At 35.8% G+C, this 20,239-nt stretch overlaps 2 protein-coding genes and 1 non-coding gene across 3 annotated transcripts in view; 2 read left to right on the top strand and 1 right to left on the bottom strand.

Moving 5' to 3' along the window:
- snz (sorting nexin snazarus) overlaps nucleotides 1–16,379 on the bottom strand; it is a 42,779-nt gene extending 26,400 nt beyond the window's left edge. The window contains exons 1-8 of the mRNA XM_071596712.1: nucleotides 15,845–16,379; nucleotides 15,593–15,765; nucleotides 15,387–15,521; nucleotides 15,119–15,294; nucleotides 4,786–4,972; nucleotides 3,558–3,675; nucleotides 3,174–3,311; nucleotides 334–543 (exon numbers count right to left, since the gene is read on the bottom strand). Of these exons, the coding sequence (XP_071452813.1) occupies nucleotides 334–543; nucleotides 3,174–3,311; nucleotides 3,558–3,675; nucleotides 4,786–4,972; nucleotides 15,119–15,294; nucleotides 15,387–15,521; nucleotides 15,593–15,765; nucleotides 15,845–16,057 (1,350 nt within the window). The 5' untranslated portion in view covers nucleotides 16,058–16,379. The remainder of the gene's footprint in view (nucleotides 1–333; nucleotides 544–3,173; nucleotides 3,312–3,557; nucleotides 3,676–4,785; nucleotides 4,973–15,118; nucleotides 15,295–15,386; nucleotides 15,522–15,592; nucleotides 15,766–15,844) is intronic.
- Nucleotides 16,380–16,679: 300 nt separating this feature from the next.
- RpL10Ab (ribosomal protein L10Ab) lies at nucleotides 16,680–20,023 on the top strand. Its single transcript, XM_071596683.1, has 5 exons — nucleotides 16,680–16,788; nucleotides 16,966–17,121; nucleotides 19,246–19,394; nucleotides 19,563–19,735; nucleotides 19,819–20,023. The coding sequence occupies exons 1-5, from the start codon at nucleotides 16,784–16,786 to the stop codon at nucleotides 19,987–19,989; spliced, it is 654 nt and encodes a 217-aa protein (XP_071452784.1). The 5' UTR covers nucleotides 16,680–16,783; the 3' UTR covers nucleotides 19,990–20,023.
- LOC139698201 (small nucleolar RNA SNORD45) lies at nucleotides 19,433–19,499 on the top strand. Its single transcript, XR_011702879.1, has one exon. It is a non-coding gene; the product is annotated as a small nucleolar RNA SNORD45 (small nucleolar RNA).
- Nucleotides 20,024–20,239: the final 216 nt, after the last annotated feature.

The raw sequence follows: 20,239 nt of genomic DNA, 5'->3' as shown, positions 1-20,239 counted from the left end.
CCCATACACACCCACCAGTTTCCCTTCTCTTTCCCCTCCTTCCACTTCACCAGCACCTCCACCCTCCTCTCTGTCTAGTTTATAAAGCTGTGTGCCCTCTGTACTTCACCTGATGATGACTTTGTACGCCAAAACCTAGGTTGTGCATAATAAAATTTACGTGGAAGAACAAGGTATTTTCTTTCCTGGCATGAATTATTATTATTACACATGGTCTCACACACTACTGGAGGTTATGGACAGTTCCTTAGCACTATCACACTATGGCATGAAGGATGTCAAGACTATTTAAGCACCACAATAATTAATAAATCTGTCAATCAATACACTTACTTTATCCACTTTCACCTTTCCGGTAGGAAGGTGAATATATGCATAAAATATCTCTGCACCTAGCTGGTGCCACTGTTTTCGATCAGCTTGTCGAAGTTCCTCTACAGCACCCCAATATCCAACCAGTGCAGGGCATCCCACACCTTCCAAAAACTGTGCAAAGAATTTTCTTCCCACAACATTAGATAAGACATTTTCAAGGGGAAGTATCTGAAAAAATATGTGAAAGCTCAATGTTAAATGGGAATGAAAGAAATATACTAATTAGAGCAAATGGAAATGAAACTGCTACTTTCATCTCTTCAGATAGAAAACTATCAACATGCTGACAGCATTCGTGAAAACACAGTTAACACAGTAAGGTACCAGTTATTGAAGTGCTCAACATATTGAAGTAGTCACAAATTCCAGATGGTATGGATCTAGCTTATAAGATGTTGATGCATCATAGTTTTAAAATACTTATATAAATGGTTCAAGTGTCTATTAGAGTATGATTTTGACAATTTTCCAAGGATAACCGATTGATAAAAACTGATATGGAAAATTATATCACAAAACCATATCCTCATACAGATAATTAAGACTTAACTATATCTACTTCTTCTTCCAGCTTACTGGCATGTACACCTGGATTATCACTAGAATGCTTGGGTCAGATATTATTTCTACAAATAATATTCTGCTGTTCTCCAAATGCATGTTCACTACCCTCCTATCCGATTTTCTATTAATTTTATGGCTACCCCATATTGGCTTTCCGCTCTTATATTATATATGACTCTGAAATTATTACTCCAATCATCCCCACTATTTTTTTTCAATTCACCTTGCTCATGCCTAACATTTTATATTTCCTCTCTTCATCTCTTGTTTGATGATTTGTAACTTCTCTGTCTTCAACATTGTCCAAGCATTCCATTAGCCCATATTCTTTTTGTGGTATTCTCCTAATGTCTCCTCTTTTCTACTGTCATTGCCTTGGTTGTGCAAGGATTTCAGGAGATGACAACTATTTAGGCCTTTCCTCCTCTGCTACCGGGCATTACACTTGACCCACTAGGCTAAATTCCATAATCGCCAGGGCTATATTATAATGGCATCACAATGACCTTCTATCATACATGTACATATTTTTTAATAAAAAATTTGGCCTCAGTAATTCCATTCAATAACTAATTTACCTATATTAAATGTCAAGCTCTCCCCATGGATTACAACCTGCACAAGGTGTAAGGGCTTGCGTGGTTTGATTACCTCCAGAGCTATGCTGGTGGGATCAATGATAGTTGTTCCAGTTAAGGTCACTAATGCCAGATGGTTTGAGGGGCATGGGTTAGGCAAAAATTAGCCCACACTGCGTCTGTTCCTAAATGAGGCGGCTGCAAAAGCATTTGAACCCAGCAGGATGGCCATTTTAGTGTTCTTATGTATCAACATCACTAAAATGGCCACACTATTGGATTCAGATGCCTTTACAGCTGCCTCATTGAGGAACAGACGCTGTGTGGACTTTCTTTCATCTGGCTTTTATCCATAGAACTATCTGGCATATGTGACATTACCAGGAGTATTTATCATTGATCTCACCAGCTCTAAGGGTTATCAGAACACCCAAGCTCTTCCACCATGTCCAGATTGAATTTCAAGGTTAAGGCTTGACATCTTATACACATAAAATTAATGTTAGAACAAAGCTACTAAAGGCAAATTTATTATTAAAAAATATGAGCAAAGGAAGATTACTTTCTTGACATTATGGTACTGTGATTAGAGGTGAAATTATAACATTTTTAAGAGTTTTTAATCAACAAAAAGTATGTTATTGTACATCTCTACGATAGAGGTATCCCATTAATGGGTATAGTTGACCAACTGCTAGTTGTTTCTTTAATGGAGTAGGTAACTTATGAAATAAAATTTTTACCTTTGGGAAAAGCAGGATTACATTATTTTAAAAATTTATTAAATACAACGGTTCTTTCAATGTAGATATTTCTATGCATAAATGGTCTTGCAAGTTATTAAAAGAATTCATTAGAACATGCCTATATCTGAATTGGACATAGTAGTCTAGAGGGTTGAGCATTGCACTACTAGCTTGAGGGCCCAGGATAAATTCCTAGGCACCCTCAGCATCACCCAATATTTGTGATTTCTTGGGTACCAGATTTTTCTCGGACACTATAAACAGCAGCACAGGAAAAGGAACTGGCCCTCCACGCCTAATCGATGAATTGCATGCACCGTTGGGCTTAGTACTAGGTTCACCTATCTTAGCTCTACCTTCACCTATCAAACTGACCTGTATGTTGACTACTTTTGTTTTTGTTTATATCTGTATTGCATGCAGATCAACAATTAAGGTCATCACCCTTCATAACCTTAGACAAGAAATACCCACTAGGTGACAGCACAAGGCTGAATTCAAACAATAAACTCTTAGTTGGACAAGCAAAGCTTATAAGCAAATGAGTTATCAAGGTCAGCTTCGGAATAATTAATTAATAATTACACTAATTTTCAGGACTACAATAAATTGTAAGAGTAGTCTCTGTAACCAAGCACAAAATTTTATTAACTGGCCAGAGAAACAGCGAAAACCTTATTAAAGGCTAAAAAGAACCATTTTCTGATTATATTTTCATGCATTCTCTTTGAGTTTATGGATTTTTTGGGTTCTTCAGGGATACACTCGGAAAATTTAGTAAAATCTTATGTGGTAAAATATAAAGACAGAAGTTTTAATACATTATCACATTGAAAAGCAGGATTTTATAAATGATTAATTCTATAGTCTCCCATTCAACATCAAATTAACAAAAAATATAGCAACTTACCTCATGGCTAGACATCCCATCACATTCCAAATCAAATTCTTCCTGCGGATATCGCATCCATCCAAGCACTTTAAGCTTTTTCTCACATAAATTTTTTACATAAGCTAGTTGATTCATGTACCGCTTTTCTTTTCGTGCCTGAAAAAGTGAGCATGATACAGTTCTGAACATGAAAATTATGGATACAGCTATGGATAACACAACATCAGGCTTTGCTATCACTGGCAATTATAGTCATCCATAAGCAGCCTATCCATGCAGAAAAAACTGATGATTAAGCAAAATAACATAAATGTATCTGCTAATACAGTAGGATTTTGTGAAACTCCACCATTTAATTTTGGCCAAGATGCGTATTGTGTAATTCTCAAAAGTTTCACTTACCTGTAGCACTTCTTCCTTCTTCATGGTCTGAGATTGCTCTTTCTCATTGCTGATACTTTTTTGTTTTTTTAAGCTTTGTATAGTTGTTCTTTGCATTATTTCTGTCACTATACTGTACCTAAATAAAAAAGGAAAATGTTCAGCTCTCTCAAGTTCCAACAGAGACCATCAGAAATTGTATATGGATGCACATACTAAACAAATTACTTAGGTAGGTATATTTGGTTAGGATGCTTCTGCCTTTTAGTTGAATAACTCCAGATAATTCTGAGAATTTCACCAAACCCCTTTCAGCCTTTCACCAAACATTTTAGTTAAGATTTTCTTTATCCATTTAAAGTTTTTATAACTGAATGATCCCTGCTAGTATGTATTCCCTTAATTTACACTTGAAAAAAGGACATATTATAAGAAATTATATGTTACTAATGATTTTAGTGGGCTCTTATGGATTATGCTTTCAATACTATTTGAAATATAATTGCCCCATTTTTTTTGTAAAAATAGTTATCACAGAATATGACATTTTCATTTTTGCGAAAAAACATACTACCATGTTACCTTGTAAGATATGTACCAAAGTCCTAATATATTTTAATTTCTAATCATGAAGATAAGCAGTGTCATGACTCAAATGTTTCTCAAAATTATTGATGTATTTTTCATTTTCAAGTTTACCTGATTGTTGCTTATTAGTTTTCAAAAAATTTTGTATTTTGTACATCATACATTTTACGATTAAATAAAGCAAAAGATAGATGTTTAAGGAATAAATTTTAGCATATACATATAAAATATAATTTTGCATTGATTTGTAGCAGTACTGAATATTATTTTCTTCCAAAACACTCAGAACTTCCAAAGCAACGGTAAATCAAATTACACAATACACTAAAAAGTTGATCATATTTCATAAATTATCTTTCAGGAATTTAAGTGAAGTTGGCAGACAGTATTATATATCATCAAAACACAAAAGCAACTTTCAGTAATTTTGAATCAATTTTAATTTAGTGTATATGTACAAAAAAAGTCGATGAAAAAAGTATTTCCTTCACTACCCATGAAGCATTACAATGGTCAGTCTGGACAATCTTAAACTTAGGATCCCTTAGATTTTTACCATAAATATATTAAATAAGAGCTTTTACAATTTGTTCACAGCTCATGTTTATATGAAAGCATGATAAAGGTACTAAAATTTACATTAAGTCATAAGAATAGATACCTTATGTGCCTCAATAGCTCAACATCATTGCTTTCCTTTATAAACTGTATAAATTCATCAAAGCTAGGTGCATAAGTATATGATCTGTTATGGAGCTCAGTGTCTTGTTCTAGCTTCTTCACATAAGCCATTATTCTTTGGTTAATGTTGTCCGGATCACAAAGATGTTTTATAGCTGGATATAGCACTAAAATATGATAAGACAATTATAAACTGTTTACATAGGTATGCAATGCTAGAAATACAAAGGCCCATTAATTATGATGGAAAAAAACACTTCAGTTAAACTTAATATTCATTAGAGAATACAAAGGTTATTCAACAATATAGAGTCAGCTATAATTTTTTTAAAGAATTCCCGCTGTTTTAAGTATATTTTCAATTGACCCAATCCTCTGCCTGAGTGACACCATCTGGTGACTAATGACTGTGTTTTATTTGTCATCTTACATGTTAATCTGAGATAGCTATTGATGACGGTACATTATATTTAATCATTTTAGGTTAAGCAGTTTCCTATTACACACTGATGTTTAGGTGTCTTTTTCACGTAGACACTAGACTTAATAACCATCCTTCCTATTTTTATTATTTATTTTTATTCCCATCCAATGCCTATCACACTGATTTTCTAATGCACACAGCAACGATCATAACTTCTTGACTGATTGGATACTTAGAATTTGATCATCAGCAAATCTGATTTTTATGAATTCTTACCTAATCCTTAGGCTTCCGCGACGTCTATTTGATGAATTCATGCTGCTTCCAGGAATTATCGTCGAATAGGTGAGTTGAAGTAACTCATCTACGCGACGATAATTCCCAGAAACAGCATGAATTCATCAATTCTTACCAGCTTATACTCCTGCCTGCAACCCTTCCCGTGTACCCCTAGCCATTAGCTCCACATTTAGATGTTTAACATAAGACAATATAAATAGCCTAAAAACCATCTAATTTTAATAGGGAAGATGGCTATTGCCTCAGATGTTTAGAAAAGGCACATTGATAAGGAAGCGTGATATTTTCAGGTATTTAGCAAATAAAGGTATACCCTAAGAGACAATAAACTAAGACACAGTTGCTCTGTTAAGTCAATGTGATTAAAACAAGAAATGAAGCCTTTTAGTTGGCATAATGCCTAACTTACTGTATGATATTTAAAATTTTTTTCAACAAGGACAAAATTAATCTCAGTAAAACACAACAAGCTCTTTATTCAGCTCCTGATTCCCTCTTAATAGAATCAAACATGAAATCTTTTAGAAATACACTCAATGGCTCAATATGCAACAGGAAATGTCCTAACGATTGTATGGTGAAAATACTAACAGCTGTGAAACATACCCATCAATATAGACAGGACATAAATGAATCATTGATTGTGAGTGATAATTAACAAAACATTTTTGAAATATATGAAAAACTATTTAGACCCCTGCATTATCTCTGAACAAAGTTACCAAACACAATATTCAAGGAGCAAGAACTAGTTAAGGATATTATTTGGTCATTTCCCTTCCACTGGAAAATTTTCACCAAAGAACACTTTCATTAAATTTCATCCAAAAAAAAGAACTATTAGATAGTGTTGTGATTATGTATATGTGCTCTTTTAGAGAACATATTGTTTTGCCTGTAAGACAGAGAATACAACTAAACAGAGACCATAGATAAAAACTGTATCCCTTACTGCACATTTCTTACAGCAACAAATAGTGGTCTATAGCACTCAATAAGACCTGAGTTAGACAGAACTCCGACAAACTTTTTCGGAGTTAAAAATAACAGTTTTACACCCAAGGAGTAACACTTGAGTTCCATTTGTGAGAGTCAAGTGGAAAATCCATCCATGTTATCCTTAATAAGATGCTCCTCACTCATAGTAATATAGTTTTAGTTTCCTGAGTAAAAACATTGCTCAGGAAAGCACTCTTATCTAACAGCCAAAAATATGAATCCTCCATCCCATCTAGATGACTCCAGTAGTTTGATAGAGACAAATTCAAGTACTCAATTCTGGGATATTGCTCTATAAATTGGAATCTTCAGTATTAGAAATTTATCACTGCTCCTAACAGAGTTCAAAATAATTTTTTTAGATTATATGCATTTAAATTTGCTTTAATCAGAGAAAAAGGTCAATATGACAGCTTGTTGAATAGACTTAAAATTAGGCACATACCCTCTCTATACCAAGAAAACTAATAGGTGTTTTTTAATACTTTCTTCACACTCGAGGTGTCATCATTTATTTGACATACCAAATGCAGTAACACATTCTTATCTATCAAATATTTGAATGGTGAGAGATTATAATTACATTTGCAACTCAGCTGATATTTTTCATCCCCCCCTTTATGCTTTCATCAATTTATTTTTTTTATGAAGATGTACCATTTAATATAAATTATGACTTTTTCATAATAAGTTTCTGTTGAACTTCCATGTGACTTTTCCTTAGAGGCATCAAATCTTTTAGAGGTCATCAAAGGAACACGGCAATCAATAAATTGATATACTCTGGATATTTGCCAGTTTTCTTCATGGAAGAATTTTTTTGCTAGCAAAAGAATCAAAGGATGCGTAATTAATGGCACATTGCAAAGTTCTCAAACAAAAACATAAGCACTATAGAAAACGTAACAAAAAAAGAATTTAATAATATGAGAATACTTAACACTGAATCTAGGGCTAATAGAAAATCATCCAAGAATCTTATCGACAAAAACTGATAACTCCATTGTTCTTCATGTGGATTCTAATCAATTACCCACAAACTAGAGCCTTGCATTTTATGAACCATTTTTTGGCCACACCCATCTAAAAGGGAGTCAGGGACACCATAGTCACAGAAATTCTACATTTCTTGAGCCATGTTTGGAAAATGAGCTGATTGTCACAATTAAAAACTGCCTCATAAAAATGCACCTGGTCTTGATAATAATTAATATAACATTATTCTTTTACATTTTCAAAGATCCACTCAAGTATTTAATTAATCAATCTCTTAGGTTAGGAGTATTTCCATCCTCTCTAAGATCTCCAAAGTTGTACTAATTTATATAAGAAAAGGCAATGAGGTTAACAACGAAAAACCAATCAGCCAAACTTACTAATTTGCAAATATGTTTGTGAGCATAGTTTACAGTCATTTACTTAACTTCCTTGAAGACAACATTATTCTAGCTATGGGACTTCATGGTTTTAGAGCCATCATATCCACAAAATCTGCGAAGTGTTCTGTTATAAAGACTTATGTACAATATTAGATCATGGAATGGAGATAGCGGGATTTTCCCTGGATTACTCTAATCTTTATGACTATCATGATCATAATCTTGCTCCATAAATAGATTCAATTCAATCAACTGCTGGTCAGAAGACCAGCAATCGATTGAATTGAGTCATACATATGCAGTAGAAATTTTAAATTCAAAGGAACTGCATGAGATGACGCAACGGGTGCTTTTAACAGAGTCATCCACCAATAACACTTTGAAATTTTTGCATTATAAATAGAAAAATTGCAATTTGACATATGCCCCACAGTGTTTATCTAGCAGTAATGACGTGATTATTGGGTTTCATTTTGCAAGCAATATTGTTCCTTTTACAAATTAATGACTCGCCAGATTTCCTTTGCTTGGCCAATGGCTTTCAAGTAATTCGTGATGCTGATGATACTAATATACTACCACCTAGTGAATCCTTAAACAACTTTCTTTGTAAATATGGGCAAGCTCAGCATCAAATAGCACTGGTCTGCAACTAATTGCATTGACATTAATACAGAAAAACCACAAATAACATATGACCATAAACACAGTAACCAACCCAAAGGTCGGTTTGGTAGATGATGGTCAAGTTCACCTAGTACTAAGCCTGACGGCTGGTGCACACACATCAGGGTTAGGGTACCAGTTCCTTACCCTGTGCCGGTTATGGTTTCCCAGGAAGATCTAGTACTCAAAAAATCACATACAAGTGTAACTTGAGTGGAGCTGAGGGTACCCAGAGAGACTTGTCCTGGAATCAAACCCGGGCCCTACAGTCAATAGTCCAATGCTCTACCCCTGGACTATCACAACCCACAAATGATCTATATCACTACAAATTCAAATGTTAATAGTGTAGAATGTCAGATGAGCATGCAGTCTACTAAACAGACATAGAACACAAAATTCCTGGGTTAATTTTTAGATGGCAAATTTAACTGGGGGAGAGATATCATTTAGTCAATAAATTGAGCGCAATTTTCTTTATGTTTAATGCAAAATGTTAATCAAGATGCGCTAAATACTATGTACTTTTGTGAATACATCCAGAACTCACTTATGGTATCCCTTTCTGGGGTGCCTCTGTGTATGCTTTGAGAATACTCAAGGCATAAAAAAAATTTATCAGAATTCTTGCAGGAAAACCTTGTTGAGGCCTTATTTGAATTTCTCAAGCTACTGCTTATGCATATTATCTAACAATAGTACTAATTTGAGAAAACAGTAATTCACTCCATAAAAACTGTGCTATCCATAATTATGCATCACGAAGAAAAAATGGGCCACAACTCTTTATAATTTTCTGAAAAAGACCTAATATTGACTAAAATAGGCATGAGACTTCTTAGTAAATTTCCTATGCCTGTAAATAATGATAGCAGCACTACATACTTGAAATGAAACTTAAATTCCTACTGGGAAAATTTTATCACTCTGTTAGTATCTTAATGATACTATATTTCGGTGGCCGTTGTATTTTTATCCATTGCATATGTATCTACATTTATATTATGCATTATAGGTAATCTACTAGTTAGGGTTGATTTCGGATGGGCACAACCACCAAATAATTATCCTGTCTCTCCTAACAAGACTACAACAAGCCCCTTCATTATGATTCCTTGGTTTCCATTAATGATATGAGAATATCCATTTATGAACTTGAATATATGATAACCCTTGGATATATATTCAGATGGTGGTCCTGATAAAATACCCCCATCATTAGTAAAAAATTGCTTGAAGTCACTTTAATTTCCACTTTATATTCTAGTGAAGATATCCTTTGACAAGGGTATCCTTGCAGATATCCTTAAAAATTTTTCTTTTATGACAGTTTTGAAATTGAGAAATAATAATGACCCTCAAATTATAAGCCCATTACAATGTAAACCACAGAGACTAAAATTTTAGAAGATTTTGTAGCTGATGATGTCTTTGCTAACAAAAAAAATTATATACTATATTATAAAACATGGTTTTTGCAATAATTTTTTTCTATAAGACTTAATGTTATTCGATAATTATATGTAAAGTGTACGATGTAGGCAATCAAGTGAATACAATCTGTAGTGATTTCACAAAAGCTTTTGACAAAGTTAATCACATCCTTATGTTGCATAAGTTTAATTCTCACAGAATTGGTGCTTTGTTTAACAGTATTAAATCTTATTTATGTAATACAAAGCTTGCTGTCAAATCCTCAATATCTACCTCTTTTCATACTACTTCAAGGGTTCCCCAGGTACCAAGTCTTAGTCCTCTTTAATTTACTGATTAATGAAATTGGTGATTATTTACAAACCAAGCTCTTTCCTATTATTTGATGATGGTTTGAAGCTGTTTCATGCAATAAAACAATAGATGATTGTGCATCCCTTAAATATAGCCCTCATTGAATTACAAACCTGTTGTGATGCATCATATTCATAATTTAACTTTTAAAAGTGTTCCTCAATATTGCTTTATAAAACTCTATCCCCTGCACTCCTTTACATCTACATCTACATCTACATAATACCCCGCAAGCCGCCGCAAGGGCGTGTGGCGGGGGGTGTTAGGTCACCAACCGTAAAAACGAAAAATACCACATGCAAAAAACAACACAGAAAATTACACCCCAGCAGCGCACACACTCATGCAAAACTCCCTCCATCCAATACTCATGCAAACACATACACCGCAAAACAACAAAAAACTGCACCCCAGGATACAGCACGAAAGCCATCCTAAAACACGCAAGCCAGGACACAACAAGCAAGAATGTGAAACATCACTACCACATGAAAATGCACCACAAAACACTCAACCCCCCAAAGAGACAGTAAAAGGAAGGGAATTCGTCCCACGTTGCAGGTAGCAGGAATTTCCCCCCGCCGGGAGGGAAGAGGGACTGAAAGGGAAACTTAAAAACAGATGAACAGAACACGAATGATATCATGCGGAAAGAATGGGTTATTATAACAAAACACATAAGGTTAGTGGAGGAGCATGCATTTAAGTAGAACTAATTATTTTTTAGACACTGAGGGTGGCAAGTGGAATTTTTACTATCTATAATCCTACAGTTGCTATCCCGTATTGTCCGTGGGAAGAAGGAGTCCTTGAGTCGGCTAGTCCTGGCATCTATTTCCCGAATTTTATATGCATGATCCAAGCGACCAATGTATGTAGGAGTACGAATAATCTGCGAGACCTCGGTGCTGAAACATGCGGATCTGAATTTATTTAATAATTTCAGTCTTGCATTGAATCGTCTCTCTTCTAATGATTCCCACCCCAAATCCATGAGCATTTCGGTAACGCTTTGCGTTTTATCGTAGGAATTTTTTACAAAACGGGCTGCCCGGCGTTGAACCTTCTCAATTTCCCGAATGAGACCTTTTTCACTCGGGTCCCACACGCTGCATGCGTATTCTAAATGAGGCCTTACAAGAGCGTGGTAACAACGTTCCTTGACCTTTGAGTCACTTTTGCCGACAATGCGTCTAATGAATCCCAATTTTTTATTTGCTTGACCGCAGACTTTACGTATGTGAGTCCCCCAAGTTAAGTCTTTAGTGAATGTGACACCTAGGTATTTTACCGTATCAACTACTGCTAGGTCACCTCCAGCTAATTTGTAAGCAAATCCCGTTGATCTTTTAAAGAAATTTACCACTGAACATTTATTATAATTTAGAGTCAATCCCCAGTTAGAACACCATTTAGTAATGCAATCTAAATCCTGCGCTAGAATAAAACGATCCTCATCCCCAGATATCTCCCGATAGATCACCGTGTCATCCGCGAACATCCTAATGTTACTTTTCACTTCGCGGTTCAAATCGTTAACAAAAATCAAGAAAAGTAACGGCCCGATCACACTTCCCTGAGGTACCCCCGACGTGACTCGAACGCTGTCGGAACTAGCGCCATCAAGGACTACCCTCTGTTCCCGCTCTGAAAGAAAATCTTTAACCCAACTTATAGCGCCCTTGTTTATACCCGCGACCTTTAATTTATGAATGAGTTTACCATGTGGGACCTTATCAAATGCCTTTTGAAAATCTAAGAAGATGGCATCCACTTGCCTACCTCTCTCACCAGATACAAGTAAATCATGTGTAAATAATCCTAATTGGGTTTCGCAGGAGCGGGTTTTCCTGAATCCGTGTTGATTGTCACTTAAAAAGTTAATGTTGTCAAGGTGTCTCATTATTGAACTGACAATTATGTGCTCTAATATTTTACAACAGATAGAAGTGAGAGATATAGGTCTGTAATTACTGGGATCCTCCCTGTCACCACTTTTAAAAATAGGCGTTATTTGCGCGGTTTTCCAAATCTTAGGTACTTTGCACTCTGTGAGGGATTTGTTAAATATAAATTCAAGGTACGGGGCAATGTTTGGAGCTAAATGTTTTATCACCCTAGCTGGTATATTTTCGGGACCCGGGGATTTGTTGGGTTTAATCTCATTAAGTAATTTTAGAATTCCTTGTTGGTCCACTGTTATTTTTTCCATGGGTGGAGTATGTATTGTTTCTTGGAGATATGCGGTGGCAACATCATTCGAGAAAACGCTTTGGAAGAATGAATTTAAGATGTTAGCTTTAACCTCGCTGTCTGTATGAATTACATTGCTACAATCCCTTAAGCAAGCCACGGTTTGTTTACTCCCATTTACTTCCCTAACATATGACCAGAAAGCTTTGGGGTCAGTGTCCAAGTGCTCGCAAAGTACTTTGCGTTTAAATTCCAGTAAGGCGCTACGTAATTGTTTTTTGGTTTCAATTTTAGAGGATCTATATGTGTCCCATAATTGTGTATTCTCAGGAGATGATGTGTTCACGCCTGCCCTCTTTACCCTAGAGTGTAGCATTCTCTGCTTTCGAAGGGCTTTTCTAACGTCTTTATTGTACCACCTGGGGTCGCGATTTGCTTTAACGTATTTTATAGGTATGAAATCTACGATTCCTTTTTGCATGATATTGACAAATTCTGTCCAAGTTTCTTCCACGTTGACATGACTTAAGCGGGTTTTGAACTCGGGTAGTGAAGAGTTTAATTGATTGGCAAAAGATTCAAAGTCTGCTTTATGGTAATTATAAATTTTTCTTTTTGGTTTAACAATCTTTTTTATTGCTATGTCCAAATGGACATTAATTGCTTTATGGTCACTCAAGCCCTCATCAGTTGATACACTAATAATACGTTCCGGCGTGTTTGTAAGAAATAGATCCAATATGTTTTTTCCACGGGTGGGCATGCGTACTGCTTGATGGAGGGAGTTTCTTTGAACCAATTTTATCATGGAATTGCAAGATTCGCGATCGCGGGTCCCAGATTTAACGATATTGCTGTCCCAATCTATACCAGGGAGGTTAAAGTCGCCACCAATTATGTTTATGCTGTTATTATATTTACGTGTAAACTTGTGAATTTGATCGTTGAGGGTGTGAAGTGTTTTCAAATCTGAGTCTGGAGGTCTGTAGAAAGAGCATAAATTTATGTTGGGTTGATTGGTCCGTAGTAAGGTGCACCAAACACTTTCTATGTTATTATTTTCAAATGAAACTTGCCTGCTTTCAAAATGACTTTTAACTGCCACGAAAACCCCTCCTCCGGGTCTTGTATCTCTATCGTGTCGGTAAACTTTGAAATCTATTGGGAAAATTTCTTGGTCATTAATATCATTGCACAGCCAACTCTCTGTGCCTAATACTATATCAGCGGAATGAGTTTGGATTATGTGTTCTAGATCCGCTGATTTGTTCTTGAGGCTTCTGCAATTTATAACAAGTATAGTTAAATTATTTTGATGTTGAATAACGTCCTTATTAGTGTCTGACTGTAATTTAGGACGCCTTTGTGGGGAAGTGCGTGTCACATGTCTTTCTAAATCATTGCCAGTGTTGTCAATGACTTTTATATTTTTATTAATAATATTATACGCGCTATCCCCAGATGTTATTGACCCACTAAGTGACCTGCTCTCTATCCTAAAAAAGGCCTACAGTGGTCGACTTTATTATCTTTATTATCTTTATTATCAACTTGGTGATAATCCTTTAAGCCAGTTAAAGAAAGTTAAGGATTTAGTCATCCTTTTATTAAAACTTCTATTCATATCACATTACAACTACATCATATAGAGAGCCAAAAGAAACATTGGTGTTCTGTTTTGATTTTCTAAAAATGTTAAGAATATTAAGTCCCTGAGAATTGCACACACAGGTTAGGTCTTTATTAGTATACTTTTCAGTCTTTTGGTCTCCATATTACAATAGTTACATCAATCATAGTGAAAAAGTTAAAAGGAAATTTACCAGGACTGCCTTAAATTGACTGGGTTTGCCTACAGATTCCAATCACTATAAAACAGGTCACTTTTGAATTCATTTTCATTTAAAAATGCCAGAAAAACATTTTTGTATAATTTACTGAACAACAATGTTATTTTGTTGAAAACTTTAATTAGTCTTCGAATTCCTGTTAAAATGTGTCACATTTAGAAATTGATTTTCATAGCTAAAATATTTGTTTCATTCTCCTGTTAATGTAATGATGAGGCCATATTCTTTATGATAATGTATTTTACTCCCTATTTATGATTATACCTAATCTCATTTATTTGGAACTCTTTTATTGAGGTAAAAGATTGAACTAAATATTACCTGGAGACTTATAGAATAATTTATGTAGGTACGTTTTTATCTTTGAAATAAAATTGTCTAATTATTTAACATTTTATTTTGAGACAGGTTGTATATTTATGATACTAATTTGCGAATAACTAATGCTAATCAATAGTCATACAGACATAGAAACCAGAAAGCCATGTTTTGGGATTATGCCATAGACTGAAATATTTTTTGTACTCACTATAGCCTTTACAGTTCATGCCAAATAGGAAATATGCTTAAATAACTACTGCACTTGCTTGCTTTCCTGAAACTTGTACGCTCAGGTATCATTTTTTAAGCTTTACAAAGAATCTCGCCTAAAAACACCGATCTAAAGGTAGGGTCACATGCAAGTTGTTCCAAATCAAAATATTATGAACTGACCTGCACATGCTAAAACTTCCCGTAGTAAATGGCAAAGAGGGCGACAGTTTGAGTATGGTGGGTTCAGTAGTAGCGTCACTGCAAGTTCAGATACCTTCCTTAGATATTGTTCTTCGCGCTCCTTGCTCATCAAGTGAGGCGAAAGAGCAAGAACTGGGGTCTTGTCTCTGCCATCGCTGCCCAAAAATGTGAAGTTTGAAAACTTTGTTTTAGTGAAAAAAAGGAAAATACCATGTACTGGAATATCAATTGGAAAAATTATACTTACACCATCGCTTTGGCAACCCTAATCTTTTCAAAGTGCTGTGTAACTTTTACAATCATGTCGCCGGCGACCAACTTTGCTTCATCAATTCGGTTGAGTCTTTCTTGGAGATTCTGAATCGCTTTCCAAATGGCTCCTCTGCGGGAAAACTTGTCTATAGTTTTGTGTACCGCAAACATGTGTCACCAAAAGTTAAAAATATGCCATACTTAATGTCAAGGATATGCTCCTCGTGATCGAATGTTAAATCCTTCAGCCACGGTGTTACAAAATCACGCAGAACCAGATCAACTAATTGATGTAATAACCCATCAACCACTCTGCCATAAATGACTGGAAATCTTTGATGAACTGGCAATTCTTTGTTTCCACTTTCTGATTTCTGCAGTATGAGAGAATGGCATTAATACAGAAAAACGCAGTACACTGCCTGAAACAATACTCAAATGACATCTATATACCTGGAGAAATATTTCTAGTGTCTCTAATTCTACTGGAGGGGAAACTTCAACGTTATGCTTTGACGACAATATTATATGCGCACAGATTACTGAAGAAACACCCAATGCCATAGATGCCATGATTACAACAGAAAATAAAAATATGGTGACCCAGTCCAACTGATACAATAGGTAGAAAAGGCATGTCCCCACAATAGCAGAACCTACATTCATGGTAATTTGCTAATTCAATAGGAAATTACGGTAGAACTTTTAAATTTTAATAGTTGAATATCGCAATGCTAAAAGAAGAAAGGGCACCATTTATCCTTCGATATTGGTTCACATATTCAAACCGTAACACGAACAAAAATTTTCAGAATAACGATTCATAGAATCCGAACACATACAATTCTTCAATACATTTATGTGATTCGTATACTTTGTTTGAAGGATTTTCATGGACCGGCATGGAGCGTTATACACTTTATTAGGATTATCGTGTTCTAACATATTCCAAATTTTTATTCATGGGTTGTTGACGGCTTTTGACACACTTTATAAGTATAACCTCTTCAATAGGAAAAACAACTGATGTATCACGTGCAAACCAAGACATTAATAAATTACTGCGTTGCCGCTCTGCTGAATTAGAAAGTAAACCTGATGGTTGTAGTTTCCTAATTATTCTTTATAAACCACAGAGAGAAGCAAAAAAAAACGTTATCATACATCATATTTCCTAAGGGAATTCTCGCATGAATCTTTATATCTCTTTATGTTTCTTGAAATATGTGAATTCCATGCACATATTTCTTTAGGAACCACTTGGCAACAGTGAATGGCGCTAGCGTATCGGCACGGAAGCAACGGACGACTGAAGCTTCCATATCTCTCATTTGTTTCGCGAACGTCGTGGGGTGACAATTTCCGGTCGGTAAGGAGCCATATTCTTCCAATATGAGGTAAGTATTTTACTGGTCTTAAATCCCGTAGAATAGCATTTCATCCTTAAATTTATTTCCAAGTAGCCAATCATATACACAATTTTTTCTTCTAATAATTCGTTTTCCGTTAGTAATTCGCGTTACTATTCCAAGATCTTTCCACGTGTTAATTTTGCTCTTCACTTCTCTACGTAGTTCCAAGGTATCCAGGGAAACTCTTTACGAGTGCGTCAACAGTGTGTTACAACACTCAAAGGAGAAGAAGAGAAACTTTTTAGAGACTGTTGAATTACAGATTGGGCTGAAGAACTATGATCCACAGAAGGACAAGCGTTTCTCTGGGACCGTCAAGTACGTATCACCTGACTAAGTCGCCTATACTGGTGTTCTAAATTCAATGGAATATTGGTGGCACTTGGTCAGGAAGCTGGATTTTTCCAGCGGACCTTCCCCCAGGGTCTTAAAATAATTGGGATCGCAGAAATAACAGTTAACCTGTCGGCGGTGTGCAGTGGTACGTCATGTTTTCCAGCGTGCTCTGTGTAACATTGCTGTTTAAGTACTAAATGCTCACGGTTCGAATGTGCCCCAATTAAATGTTAGCCTGCACACTACTTAGTCAATCAGGTTGACGTAGAAGACCTGGTACAACCACACATTGAAAAGCATGATGATACGGCGCCTCGTGGCAATACGTAGTATGCCATAGTCACGGTCAAACGGGGTTGATTTTTTAAAAACTTAAAACGACCAAAGAGATAGAAATACATTGAAATTCTAGGTTGTGGAATGTTCCTATTGTTTCCCCTAAGCAAAAAATATCTGTATATAGGGTATGATGGTAAGATAATTTACGGAAGTGATTTGCATTTGGCTGTTATCAAGCGAGCTTTTCAATTGAGTGGTTGTATATTCTTGGACATTACACTTTCTATTGTTAATTTATTGAGGCTGGAGTATTAACTTACTCGATCCTTATTGGGTGCCATGAAGGTTGTTGGCGAGGGCATGCTTAAATTTATATGACAATCAGCCACCCATATTTAAGCATGAACTTCCTGCCCTGGGGAGAGGAAGAAGGTACAAGAAATTGAGAAGGAATGGGCTATGTTAGCTTAAATAATAGTTATAAATCAGTGAAGGTACGATGGCATAGTCATTCGAATTTACTATTCTGTGGGGAGCTAAGTATGCGAAAGATTAGTGTGCTCTTATTTATGTATGTACCCTGCTAGCCAACCAAGGTCGAACAATCATTCGTGTAAAATTATCTGTTCCACCCTTAATCTCTCCTACCGTAGTACGATTGGGGTAATAATCAATTTTTAGTAACGCTGCTAGAGAGACCTTCCAATTTATGCAAGAGCTTCAATCTGTTGAACTTTCGCTCCGGGAGTGAATTTCAACCTAGCTCCTCTATGCTGCTTGCGCAGCTATCTGCAATTAATCCATCTCGGTGAGGATCCCATTTACTTAAACCATATTCTAAACGGCAGATAACATTGCGCTTTGGCCGTATCAACACAGTAACATATAACTATTCTAATTAATCTTAAATTTTTGTCAGGATGTCCATGTATTTGCCTATCTCTCCTGGGTGTTTCACCCATTAAGATCGTGTGTGTGGGTAACGTCTAGGTATTTGAGTCAACACATTCCATTTTGGTGTCCCCAGTGCAGTAGTAGTTCGGGCGGTGTCTTTTTCCAAAAAATTATGACTACGCCCTTTTTTAGGTTTAATTTTCTGCCAAGTGGCGCACCCGCGTTGCATAGCGTTTATACCATCAGACAAACCTACTGTGTCCTCGGGATTACGGATATCACGGTAAACCCCTGCATCGTCGGCAAATAAACTTACCTTACTGGTGACTACGAAGTCAATGTCGTTAACATTCAGAATGAATGGCGAGGTTCGATAACACTTCCCTAGAGAACTCTTGAAGAAACTTTAACTGCATTTAAGCGAATTCCATCTCACTACTCTTTGAACCCAGTCATTCAAGAAATCTTTAATCCAACCAATCCTAATTTAAAAATATTAAGGATATAATTTTATGCCTTATGCTTCTATCTTTGTGAGTAGTTTTATGTGAGGTATTTTGTCGAAGGCTTTTTTAAACTAGCAAAATCACGTCCACTTGAACACTGCTCTCTCCCAGTATAAGAATATCATGAACAAACAGAGCTAGTGTTCTTAATTATGTCATCCCCCAACTTCTGATGTTCAACCTAGTGCTGTGAGTTAAAAATGTGAGAACAGTTTCTCAAAATCTGGCTAATGCAGTTGGTTTTGCGTGCCTTCAGACAGGAGTTTTCATTACCATCCACAGCTAGTGGTAGCAAAAGCTCTCTTCAATCTGGAGTAAATTGAACATCTGTGCAGTGATTTTTTAAATTAATTGGTGGTCCTCACAGGCTATCATTTAGAATTCATTTTGATCTTTTTTCATCATGAACTCTTCTCTATACTTACAGGCTAAAGCATATCCCAAGACCTAAAATGAGTGTGTGCATTCTTGGGGACCAACAACACTGTGATGAGGCCAAAGCAAATAATGTTCCCTTTATGGATGTGGAAGCGCTCAAGAAGTTAAACAAAAGTAAGAAGTTGGTCAAAAAGCTAGGTATGTGAATTTCATTTTTACTTATCCCATTCCTCTGTGATGAATTCATGTATTATCTGAAAATAATGCTGATAAACTTAAGCTCTAGAATTACTCTGACTGCTTCGTGTGTTTGATTGGTTCAACTTTATTCTGAAATGAACTGACCTCTATTTAATTAAATTTCAGCCAAGAAGTATGATGCTTTTCTTGCCAGTGAGGCATTGATTAAGCAAATACCCCGTCTTTTGGGCCCAGGTTTAAACAAAGCTGGTAAATTCCCTGGGCTGCTCACTCACCAAGAAGGGATGGTTCAAAAAATAGAGGAAGTCAAGTCCACCATTAAGTTTCAAATGAAAAAGGTAATTTGTGCGAAGAGGTATTCATTGAATGAAATTTATTGTTAGATGTTTCCTTGTGTTCATTATAATTGCTGTATTTCTAGGTTCTGTGTCTGTCAGTAGCTGTTGGTCACGTGAAGATGTCTCCTGATGAACTGGTGCAAAATGTGCATCTTTCCATTAACTTTCTTGTGTCGTTGTTAAAGAAACATTGGCAGAATGTTAGATCTCTACATATTAAGTCCTCCATGGGGCCTCCCCAGAGGTTGTACTAAATCATTTTGCATAATAAATATGCATTGAATTTTCTATTGTTTTTTTCTTCTTAAACTATTAAGTAGCCCCTTACTTTCAATTGTTCTTAAATTCTTCCATGTTATGTCTTAATTCTATGAAAACCCAATTTTTTTAAACTTCAGTAGCTTTATTGGCTGACCTGTCTTCTGACGTAGTAAGCCTTGTAATCAACTTGGGAATGAAATAGTGATATGATGAAGTCCATTTCCACTTGTAGATTCAGCTGCC

Source organism: Hetaerina americana, unplaced genomic scaffold (assembly GCF_022747635.1).
Source record: "Hetaerina americana unplaced genomic scaffold, ioHetAmer1.1.p SCAF_8, whole genome shotgun sequence".
Taxonomy (NCBI): Eukaryota; Metazoa; Arthropoda; class Insecta; order Odonata; family Calopterygidae; genus Hetaerina; species Hetaerina americana.
This window is presented reverse-complemented; position numbering and strand designations above follow the sequence as displayed.